We start from the raw sequence: 12508 nt of genomic DNA, 5'->3' as shown, positions 1-12508 counted from the left end.
TGTGAGCAAGAACCCTCGTCCAAGACTGTATTCTTACTATTGTTATGACATTTATACATTTTGCAAAATGATCTCCATATGACCTAAATAAACACTAAATGTGCTGTAAGTAACCTATTATTGTCATAAAAGACAAACGCGTGGATCAGCAGGTCTGCTTGTGCCATGGATATGTGGTCTTTATGGGTTTTTTTCATACTGCTTGGGGCTTGTGTCTTTATAAGCCCGTTGTTTATTTTTATTACATAATAAAGACTTGTGTGCAAGGGTTCGTGCTCTGTGCAAATATTATTGTGGTGTGATGGCATGGCCAAGTGGTGTGAGAAACAGGTGGTGGAGGTGAGCTAGCAGGGAGTGAGGCACACCTGAGACTTGCAGGTAGTAGCTGATTTAAACGATGTTTTCTTTCCTAGTGGGTACCTGACGCTGGGGGGGGGGGGGGGGGGGGGGGGGGTAGAGAGAGATGGAGAGATGGGGAGAGGGAGAGTGAAAGAGAGAGAGTGAGTGAGAGAGAGAGAGAGAGAGAGAGAGAGAGAGAGAGAAAGCTGCAAACCTGAGATCTGGAAGAAAGCCAAGCGTGGAATAAGAAAGTGCCACAAGCACACAGGTGAAACTGTCTTTGTTTGAATTTCTGTTTTTTTTTTATCATTAGCTTGAATCACCTGCCCTGCCTCTTGATTCGTCTTCCTCATTACCTGGGAACCTTTACAATTATGTTTTGGTTTGTCTTGACATGTTGGCCTTGAATCATGCCTTTTATCGATAAACAATTCCCCTGAGAGGTCCACTCAGGGAAGACCATTGTTACTAAGTGCCTGTGGATATATTGCTTCTGCAGTTGAGGCCAGAGTTTAATTCATGTGCAGTTCACAGACAATTGTCCTGGTGCAATTGTTCTAGGTTTTCAATATGTATTTAGCGGCGGTGAGTTTATGTCTAAGTGATAAATCAATTGAAGGTATCGCTTACAGATACGGCTTTTTAATCTGCTCTTGATATCCTGCCGAAACAACAGTGGTCTGAGCGCCGGCCTGTGTGGGTAACCGGAGATGGGCCCAGGGGAACACGCGAGGTCCGGAGAGGCAAACCGAAGACAAAGGAGCAGAGCGGAAAAAGAGAGAGGCGTGTTGGACTGGGGAGTTGGGTTACACCTGAGAGACTGTGGCGTATCAGGGCTGAGAGGTAGCAAATCGAATTTGGACCCACTCACTTCTGCAATCAAAAATACATCATAAATCAGATCGCTCGGCGTCAAAGCAAAGGATGATTGGTCTTCACTTCATAGCTCTCTGCAGGCTAAGCCTTTACACCATCCGTGTTTCCTGTTGAAAGGGTTCATCTGAAAAAAACGTTGTATTAATACATCAGTGTCTTAACCTGCGTGCGTGAACGTCCAGCACAAGCGTGAGATGGAGACAGATGTTGTTCTCCACCTACACTGGAATCGGTCTGCTCCCCGACGGGCTTCCACGTATGCTGTGATGTTTCCAGCTGCGCTGATGTAATAACGGCCAACCTGTTCTACTAGTGTCACAGTGTCATTAATGCAAACCCCGAGCAGCAGGGCTCTCCGGCCATGCACCGAGACCCCACCCATTCAGTGAGGTTGGGGGGTTTTGATTGGCCCGTGTGCCGATGAATGTTCTGGTGTGTCCCACTGTAAAACCACGTGTGCATGGCTTGTTTTTGTGCTGATAAGAGAAGAAGATTGAAATGTCTATTAAAGTAGTTTAATTCTCTCAAAAGAATGTTTTGACACATTACAGTGACGTCGGACTCTTACAGACTGAAGCATCTGGCTAAAAACCCATCGCTATATTCTTCAGTCGATAAATAAATCAATAACTTCCTCAGCACATTTGATTGTAATTAAACATTAATTAAATGAATTGTCAATGAATTTATTGAAGAAATCTCAATTAATTTAGTGAAGCACATATTTATTATTATTATTATTATTATTATTATTATTATTATTCAGTGCTGACAGATTTTATGGAGGACCTCCTTACTGAAAAGACGCAGGTCTCCTTCTTTGAATCAGGACTTTTCAGTGGTGTGAAAAATTAATTTGTGCTGTGTGCATTTATTTGTGCTTGTTATGGCATTCATTTTGCTAATTGTAGTGAAATAGTTTCGATTCCCGACAGGTTAAAAACTATGAAGGAAACTTGAGATAGTACAATTTCCAGAAGCTGTTGGTTGCTTGAAGCATCTGACGTTTTGACTGAGTGGTGGTACTTAAAGCCACCTGCAGTTTAGACGCACACATCACACATCACGCATCACGCGGCGCTTCCTTCTGATTGGCCTACTGATTTGAAATTGCTTCACATATTGACATTGGGAGCTTCGTTGCAATGCCACCCAATCTGATGTGTACTTGGCAGTGTGGGAGAGTTCGGTGTGCACAGAGCATACTCAGCAGGGCCGGAACAACACTGGTTGAAGAATGCAAGCAGCCTTCGGCCTGACAACAGCAACTTAAATACGTTACGTTATGGAGTCTCTGGGAATTTGTCTTTGTACTGACAGTAAACCCATGCTTTTCAGTAGTCTTGAATATTTGTGTAAGAATGAAGTTCAAGGGTAATGCAATATGCCAATTCACACCTGCCACGAAGTTGAAGTGTCGGATCACTATGAGAAACTCTACGGATGTGAAATATTCTGGCTCCATCTTTCTCTGCCCAGTCTGTCTGTTTTGGCCTGAGGATATCCACAGCAGAAAGTGTGGACCTGACACTATTGCCATAGTGATTGGAATAACACCAAATAAGTGTGCAGAGCCTCAAGCCTAAAACAGCAGCTTTCTGGTCCAGTGCGAAAGTCTGTGACAGTTCTGACTGTAGAGAACAATTTCAGCTGTCACAGTGACTTATTGTACATCTTGCATGGCTGGCAAAGACAACATTTGGTGTTTAAATGGACAGCATGCCTGTGTGGACCCAGGCTGGGTGTCTGCTGGATGAGCCTGCAGTGGGGGGGGGGGGGGGAGGTGTTGACAAGCCAGTGTCTTGACTACAGCCCTACGGTGTGCATCCGTGCACACACACACACACACACACACACACACACACACACACACACACACACGCCTACATGCCCAGGATCATGCTAAAACACAGCATCAACAGGACGGCCCTCTAATTTGTAGATCCTGGGGCTACATTAATATTTATAATAGCATAGATATTAGTATAGAGCTGCTCTCTTAATGGAGGAACTTTGGGCTTCAGCTATTATCGAAAACCTTGGCTAACATTGTCTGATCCACCTATCTGTGGACTGGGAACACGGGTTCCTATTAGGGTCCATATAATCCATATTAATGTGTCTCATCTCGTCTCTCACAGCATGTGAGTAATTTTTAAAATGTTTAAAACTTAAATACGGACCCTCTCTCTCTCTCTCTCTCTCTCTCTCACACACACACACACACACACACACACACACACACACACATTCCCAGTATCGTTGATATTTGCATGTTAAATTTGAATCGAAAGTTAAACATTTCTAGAGCTTATCCCACAAACAAGAAGTAACCCTGACAATGCAGGCCACTGTAAAATAAACAACATCCCCCTGATTTAACAAAGCACTAAATGTACTCACACTGAGTACATTTGTAGACTTCAGAGTACAGGGCCTGATAGTGAAGTTCAGAGCAAACACATTCTCGTTCGCTTTCACGATCTCGCAATTATCAGGCCCTCGCCAAGTTAACAAGTTAACATAGATTTGATAATGTATTGCGCCATCTTGTGGTGCAGTGCCGAAGTTACAAGCTCAGCGTTTTGAGTTTTCCCTTGACTATGCTGTACTGTAATAGACATTTTTCGAGACGTTTTGATAAAGAAGTAGATGTCACAATTCTTCCCTGTTTAGACACAGATGTTGAAGATGGGTGACTTAAGGAAATATGCAAACTGGCAATTAAATGTACTGGGCGAGCTACTAAATTAAAAGTTGAGTTTTAGACCTTTTGAAATATGAGCCTGTGAGAGATCTAATACTGGTGTAATCACCTGAGATCATACACACACACGCGCACACACACACGCGCGCGCACACACACACACACACACACACACACACACACACACACACACACACAACTGTGCTATAAAACACACCTGCAAAATCCAATACTCACATTATTAAATCTCATTTATTGAAATAGAAGTCATCTGAATGTACATAATCATAATGCATAATAAAAAAACAGGATAACGTCTGGTATTGTGAGTAACTACCTATTATTACACATACTGTACCATGGAACAGAATTCACCCTTTCTTCAATTCTCAATCTCTTTCTGCAAAAACACCTGGTCTACTGACTTTAGAAATGGATGCAAATAAAACTCTTTTCACCACAGACACCAAGACAAACACAAAATGGCGGCGCAAAAAGCAGGAAAAGATCTACAAAGTGCAACTGTTTTTTTCCCCTTTTCTTTTTCATTGGGCCCATGGAGTCGATCTGAGTGGAGGATACGAACTCGGGGGGCAGGCAGTGAAATTGCTGGTTTACAAGCACAACAATGACGACACGTTCACTATGCAGAGTGATGTATAACATCAAACAAACTACACCCAGAATCTCCATCACAGTCCATAATGCAGGTGAGGTGTAGGTGGACCGGGCTTCACACATGCACCTCGTGGGACTACGACAGCGTTCGCATGCCCACGTCGCAGTTTACACAAAACAAAACATGACGTATTAATACCGTATGAGCAATAAACCGTATGAGCACGTGGAAGCTTCTTTGAGAGGTATCAAAGCTCCCCACAGTGAAAACTCTCATCTAATGTCTCAAACACAAGGAATATAACCAAATAAATGCAACTAAGACTCCCACAGCAGCAGATAAGGGTGAAGTCGTTAAACACCAGACACTAAATCTTATTTCTACTCCAATTGGCTGCCTTTTCTGGTTGCCATGGCAAGTATAAACAAACAGGAATCTTGGTTTGGTTCTCTACTTTTTTAAAAGCACGTTCTCCATCTGGTCCGTAAAGGTAAACCAGTTCACCTGTTTGACTGTACACATCGGAATTAGGAAATCAGTGGTTGATTGTACTTAATTATGTGGATCAAAGCCAGAGCAGAGCTAGAACAGTCCGAACAGAACCAGTACAAAGCTAGGACAGAACCAGAACAGAAATAGAACCAGAATAAAGCTAGGAACAGAACCAGAACAGAACCAGAACGAAGCTAGAACAGAACCAGAACAGTCAGAAGAAAGCCAGAGGATTCTGGGATACAACCAGAACCAGAGGCAGTCTGGGGTTTCCTGCCATCTTCTTTAGAACGACTAGCAAACAATAGCTCACGATGAAACAGAAAACAGCCGTTCTGCACCTGCCATCGCTGGGGGACGTCCATGTGCTCAGGGCTTCAACACAAGTCTTAAGGATACAGGTCACTCTGTGTGAATACCACTCTCTACATGTCCAGCCTAACTGCTATCACTGTGGTACAGGTCCTAGAAGGATTTACTCTACATTAAAGGACAACGCTGCCTACATCATCTAAACCCGCCAATATATCTCATTTGGTTCAGATTATTCAAAAAAGAATGAATTGAATAGATGAATATGTTACAATGTTACATACAGCATCAAAATATTCCAGCTTATTGTTCCGATGGGGAAAGGTAACGATAACGCGTCGCATCAGGCTGAGGTGGCAGTCATCCGCTCTCCCGTTGCTTGGTTCAAGGTCAAACCTTCCCATGTGCAACCATGCACACAGGACAAACCTCTGGCATCCTGACGGTTCTGCTGACACGTTGCTAATGAAAGCAGAACGTGGGCACCTCCATGTGGGCACCTCCATGTGGGGACCTCCATGTGGGCACCTCCACGTTGGCACCTCCATGTGGACACCTCCATGTGGGCACCTCCATGTGGGCACCTCCATGTGGGGACCTCCATACTGGGCACCTCCATGTGGGCACCTCCATGTGGGCACCTCCATGTGGGGACCTCCATGTGGGGACCTCCATGTGGGCACCTCCACGTTGGCACCTCCATGTGGGCACCTCCACGTTGGCACCTCCTCCCTCAGTTTTGGTCAGGCTAAGCGATGTGGATTTTCATTTCCAATGGTTAAAGCCACGAAGGTGCATGCGACCCACAAGTCAAAACATTATTGCTGTCTTCTTCATTTAGGATCATAGAATTTCTCCCTTCCCATCCCCATATTCACAATTTATAATACACATTTATACTTGCTTAAAACGTACAAAAATAAAATTCAAATTGCTGTACTTATTGCATCATTGACAATACACTGACACCATATACGTAGTTCAGGGTTTGTGCTTTTCACTGGCTGTGCTTTTCCTGAGAAAGCAAAGCACACATCAGATCTGTTATGCGAAGGCAGGTGAGTAAAGACAACAGCCCATGTTGGTCCGGTTGCCTTGTCTTCTAAGATATGTTTACTACACGCTCTGTAGTGGTACGTGGCAGCTTGGACTGACCATTCAGAAAAGTAACTGGCTGTGGAGTTTCAATAGTGTCTTTGATACATGCAAATATGGCTTCCTGCTTATTTTGCTGTTCAAAATGCCCAAGGAAAAGTCATATACACAAGAAAACATGAATACATGTGGAAACTGGAGCTTTTTCCATTAAGTTTCCTCTTCAGTCTCAGTTGCCTGAAAGGAAGGTTGAAATATCAGCACTCTGGTCAGCTCCACAGACGCACTCAATCAGAGCGTTCACACACAAACCTGCGCACTACCAGGCTGTCCTCCAACCCAGTAGAGGGCACTGTGAGTAAATGTGAGCCTACCAACAAGAACTTCACAGGACATCCAGGCAGTGAAGTGGTTTATCTCAGGGGGTTTGGGGGTGTCTGGGGGGGGGGGGGGGGGTGGCAACTGGGGAGGGGAGATTGGAGGTGAGGGTGGGGAATTAAGAGGGGTAATCTAGAGGAGTATTTTAAAGTGAGGTTTCATGTCTGCATTTTTCTCCATATTTCTTGAGCTTCTTTAGGAGGTTTTGTTTTTGATGGCAGGGTCTCTCCTCTTCGTTTCCTCCTCCCTACCTCCCTCTCCCCCGGGGGCGGAATGAGGGCGTGGCTAATGTTTGGTCCCACATCCCCTCCCTCTCTGTCTCTGTGTGTCGCTCCATCTCTCACAGGAAGCTGTCCTCCACCAGGTCCCCTGAGTCCAGGCACATCTCATCCAGCAGGGTGACGTCTTCAAGTGTCTCACCTTCCCGCTTGGGCAGTGTGGAGCTGCTTGAACCTGTCTCTATAGCGCTCTCCTCAGATGTCTGGGAGCTAGACACACACACACACACACACACACACACACACACACACAAACATCAGCCGTTAATTCACTATCATACACTAACATAGCATGAGCAACTCTTCACACACACAACTCCAGGCAGTACAGGTCAATTCACTCACTAGGGCTCTAGGATTATATTTCCTCTTAGCATGATTCTTGCTGTAATCTCATTTACTCCAAGACTAGATTTCATGCTATTTAGGTTGCTGTATTATTAATTCAGTTGGACATGACTGAGCAAGATTAGACTGAATATTTGACCAGGTAATTGGCCAGAAGACCTGTAAAACCCACATGAATGTCACTTCCTAGAAAATTGAAACATTACACCACTGATTGATTTTGATTAAATAATATTATTAACCATATAAAATACTTTCAGTGTCAGGAAACCGATAGCAAGTAACATTTTGTTTTGCAGTTATCATAGATGTTACAGCTGCTACCAGTTTTAACAGCAGTGGTGCGCTTCTTTAAAATGCTGTTCTTACGGCAGGCTGGTGTGGCTCCCTGCTGCCCCCTGCTGCTCACCTGTGGCGGTTCCTCTTGGTGTACTCCTGGTCGGAGAGCGGGTCGAGGTCGGGCAGTGGGATGATGTAGCCGCTGTCGGAGCTCAGTCTCTGCTCGTCCAGGCCGCTGTCACGCTCACGCATCTTGGCCTGGTTCTTATACGCCACGGCCAGGTAGGCCTCGTCCTTCTGAACACACTGCACTCGTGTCACCGCCGGGTGGTCACTCTTCAGGAAGGCACTGTTCACGCGCTCGTAGCTCTGCACACACACACCCACACACACACGCACACACACACACACGCACAAACACTGGACATTAGACAACGCATCCTAACCACGTTTTCCTGTTCATATATACATTCATTTTAGGATTAAGGTCTATTTTTAAGTCAAGCAAAAGACAGATCAATGCGGTTCAAATGTGCTTAAGCATATTCCACGCTGTGCACGGGACATAAATGGCAACATTGGCCGCTCTGTCCAGCTCTAATGACACGTTCCTGAGGATCGTTTCCGAGGTAAAAAATAAGATCTGTCATTACGACATCGCGACACTGATGTGTTCCCCTGCCTCTCACAACACAGGAAGGAACGAAACGTAAATTCGGTCCTCTTTGGTGGTTTCGAAAACCTTTATATTTTCCTTATGTTGCACTCAACACAGCCGTAAACGGGCCTAGCTTAAACACACTGCTCCATTTCTGCAGCCGCTCTGTGGTTCTGCAAAGGCTTGCAAAACTCATAAAGAACCACGTTTCCCACCACACCCCTGCCCAAGGTGCTATTACAGGAGTTAGCAAGCTCCCTGGCCATGTGACTCTGGGAGCCTGAGTTTTGAAGTGCCACGTGCGGTGTCTGTTTAATAATGTCATTATGGCTGTCAGATGTCCGCTGGATGCTGGCTGTGGGTGATTAGCGCTGGGATTCTGAGTGTGTGTTAGCCAGCTGCAGAGCTAGCGTGCTAATCTCCGCTATTGGCCCACCGACATTGGCGGGGGATACGCACACGTAGTCAATCAATCAATCAATCAAATTTTATTTATATAGCGCTTTTTACAACAGTTGTTGTCACAAAGCAGCTTTACAAGTGCCGAGTCCTAGCCCCCAGTGAGCAAGCCAAGGGCGACAGTGGCAAGGAAAAACTCCCTAGTAGTCTGCGTGCTCAGCATGGCACCCCGCAATAAATCCACAGGAAACAGGAAGCTCGTTTGTCAGTGTGGGCAGGGGGACATTATTGTTTATAGGGCAAACGGGCTCAAAGTTTGGGAACTGGGAAGAAGAGAAGCAGCGACAGCAAGTAGAGCAAAAAAGCAACAGGACTTGGACCAAAAGGCTGAAATAAAGTCAAGGGTAATAAGTGGGACGGGAATATAGGGAGAAGCATATAGAAAGAGCGAGAGAGAGACAGAGGGAGAGAGAGAGAGAGAGGGAGGGGAGAGAGAAGGATGGAGAAAGGGAAAGGAGAGGGACAGAGCTTCAGAATGAGCAGGGAGAAAGAAAAAACGCTCAGCAGTACCTGGTTATGACAGCATCAGGACAAAAGAGAGAAGGAGAGAGGAGGTGAAGGAGAGAGTGAGTGAATGGTAGAAGAAGAGTGGGAGAGGGAGTGAAGGAGAGAGGGATTAAAGGGGAGAAAGGGAGAGGGAGAGGGAGTGAAGGCTCTGGGTGTCTGTAGCTCTTACCCTCTTATACCCCGAGGGCAGCAGGGCGGCCACGGTCTCGCTCAGGCTGCGGAAGGACGGCCTCTTCTCTGGCTCGTTGTTCCAGCACTTCCCCATCAGCTCATAACTACAGACACACAACCCACTGGTCATAACTACAGACACACAACCCACTGGTCATAACTACAGACACACAACCCACTGGTCATCATTACAGACACACGACCCACTGGTCATTACTACAGACACTCAACCCACTGGTCATAACTACAGACACACAACCCACTGGTCATAACTACAGACACACAACCCACTGGTCATAATTACAGACACACAACCCACTGGTCATAACTACAGACACACAACCCACTGGTCATTACTACAGACACTCAACCCACTGGTCATAACTACAGACACACGACCCACTGGCCATTACTACAGACACACAACCCACTGGTCATAACTACGGACACACAACCCACTGATCATTACTACAGACACACAACCCACTGGTCATATCTACAGACACACAACCCACTGGTCATAACTACAGACACACAACCCACTGGTCATTACTACAGACACTCAACCCACTGGTCATTACTACAGACACACAACCCACTGGTCATTACTACAGACACTCAACCCACTGATCATTACTACAGACACACGACCCACTGGTCATTACTACAGACACACAACCCACTGCTCATTACTACAGACACACAACCCACTGGTCATAACTACAGACACACAACCCACTGGTCATAACTACAGACACACGACCCACTGGTCATTACTACAGACACACGACCCACTGGTCATTACTACAGACACTCAACCCACTGATCATTACTACAGACACACGACCCACTGGTCATTACTACAGACACACAACCCACTGGTCATAACTACAGACACACAACCCACAGGTCATAATTACAGACATACAACCCACTGGTCATTACTACAGACACACAACCCACCGGTCATAATTACAGACACACAACCCACTGGTCATAATTACAGACACACATTCCACTGGTCATAATTACAGACACACAACCCACTGGTCATTACTACAGACACACGACCCACTGGTCATAATTACAGACACACAACCCACTGGTCATCATTACAGACACACAACCAACTGGTCATTACTACAGACACACAACCCACCGGTCATAACTACAGACACACAACCCACCGGTCATAATTACAGACACACAACCCACTGGTCATAATTACAGACACACAACCCACTGGTCATTACTACAGACACACGACCCACTGGTCATAATTACAGACACACAACCCACTGGTCATCATTACAGACACACAACCAACTGGTCATTACTACAGACACACAACCCACTGGTCATTACTACAGACACACGACCCACTGGTCATAATTACAGACACACGATCCACTGGTCATTACTACAGACACACGACCCACTGGTCATCACTCTTAATACAAATTCCTCTGATTTCAAACGAAAAGTGTGGGATGAGCCAGGCAGCTCTGTGGGTTGTGGGTGGGGCCCAGGACACAGCAGGGAGACAGGACGTCCATATTCTCATGCAGGTTTGAGTATGTGTGTATTTCAGTGGGCTGGAGTGTGTAATCTGATTGGTGTGCAGGTGCGGGACGTACACGTCATTGGAGGCGTGCTCCGGCTTGGCCATCCTGTAGCCACTCTTGATCTTGTTATAAAAGCTGGAGTCCACAACCATGCCGGGATACGGAGTCCCTCCTGCGGGACATTCATCATCACGTATTAGATGTTTCAATAACTCAATACTATACACTATACAAACACACCACCAGTCATTAGACGTGTTGTTTGGAGTTTCCACGACATACTGACTTACCGAGAGAGAAGATCTCCCACAGTAAGATACCATAGGACCAGACGTCACTCAGAGTGGTGTAGAGGTTATCAAAGATGCTCTCAGGTGCCATCCACTTCACTGGTAAGAACGTCTGCCATGAGGGAGGGGACAGTGAGACGAATCAGAACAGGGAGATGATTCAGGACGGGGAGAGAGGGCAGTGTAATGTCATGCTTAAACAAAATTAAGGACATCAGACTAGACCAAATATGGGAAATGCCAACACACACACACACACACACACACACACACACACACACACACACAGAGTAGAGCAGGGGAGATACTCACGCTTCCTTTGGACACATAGTTGTTGTCGTGCATGATGTCTCTGGCCAGCCCAAAATCACATATCTTCACAATTTTTCCCTGTGACAGCAAGACATTTCGTGCTGCCAGGTCTCTATGCACGCACTGCAAAGACATGAGACAGAGAGGCAGAGTCATGAGACAGAGACATGAGAGAGACGAGACAGAGCAAGAGAGATAGATATGAGATGAGCGAGACACTCTTAAACCCACAGAGACATGAGACAGAGAGAGCGAGTGACTATTATAATTATGTTTTCAGCACTTATTTCATCCCTGATTTCATCCCTGATTTCAGCCCTGATTTCAGCTCTTCATCAGCCTCCACCTCCTGCTAATCAAAGCCAGACAGCCATCTCGCATCCCCTTTGACCTCCTCATGTCTCCCAGGGTGGTCTGAGGAGTAGGTGTGGATCTGCGGGCCGACCACACCGCCCCAGCCACGGGCTGCTTTCAGGGGGTCGGGAGGCATCATTAATACCTGCTATACTCCCCCTGTAATAACACTCTGTAATCACCTGCCAAAGGAGCTCTAATAACATGTCATAGTGAGCAGTAACTCCATCTCTGGCGCTATTCTGAGAGACTGGGCTTGTCTCAGAGTGTGTGTGTGTGTGTGTGGGGGGGTTAGCCCGTGTGAGGCCAGCCCAACCCCTCAATTTAGACTGGCCAGTCGGGAGACACCACAGCCATTCTGTTAAACACAGAGGAACCTGGGGCGTTGTCCTGGCAACAACGCTCACAGGAACATAACAGCACAATAATCACGCTGCGGTGTTTAGTCTGAACTGAAGATGGCGACTTT

General features: G+C 46.1%; 1 protein-coding gene across 3 annotated transcripts in view; it reads right to left on the bottom strand.

The window, feature by feature from the left end:
- Positions 1–4155: 4155 nt before the first annotated feature.
- Positions 4156–12508, bottom strand: part of pdgfra (platelet-derived growth factor receptor, alpha polypeptide) — a 28395-nt gene continuing 20042 nt past the window's right edge. For all 3 annotated transcript variants that reach the window (XM_077017108.1, XM_077017110.1, XM_077017109.1), the window contains exons 23-28: positions 11686–11808; positions 11374–11485; positions 11156–11255; positions 9517–9622; positions 7854–8092; positions 4156–7306 (exon numbers count right to left, since the gene is read on the bottom strand). In XM_077017108.1, the coding sequence (XP_076873223.1) occupies positions 7159–7306; positions 7854–8092; positions 9517–9622; positions 11156–11255; positions 11374–11485; positions 11686–11808 (828 nt within the window). In that variant the 3' untranslated portion in view covers positions 4156–7158. The remainder of the gene's footprint in view (positions 7307–7853; positions 8093–9516; positions 9623–11155; positions 11256–11373; positions 11486–11685; positions 11809–12508) is intronic.

The sequence above is a fragment of the Brachyhypopomus gauderio genome, chromosome 9 (assembly GCF_052324685.1).
Source record: "Brachyhypopomus gauderio isolate BG-103 chromosome 9, BGAUD_0.2, whole genome shotgun sequence".
NCBI lineage: Eukaryota > Metazoa > Chordata > Actinopteri > Gymnotiformes > Hypopomidae > Brachyhypopomus > Brachyhypopomus gauderio.
This window is presented reverse-complemented; position numbering and strand designations above follow the sequence as displayed.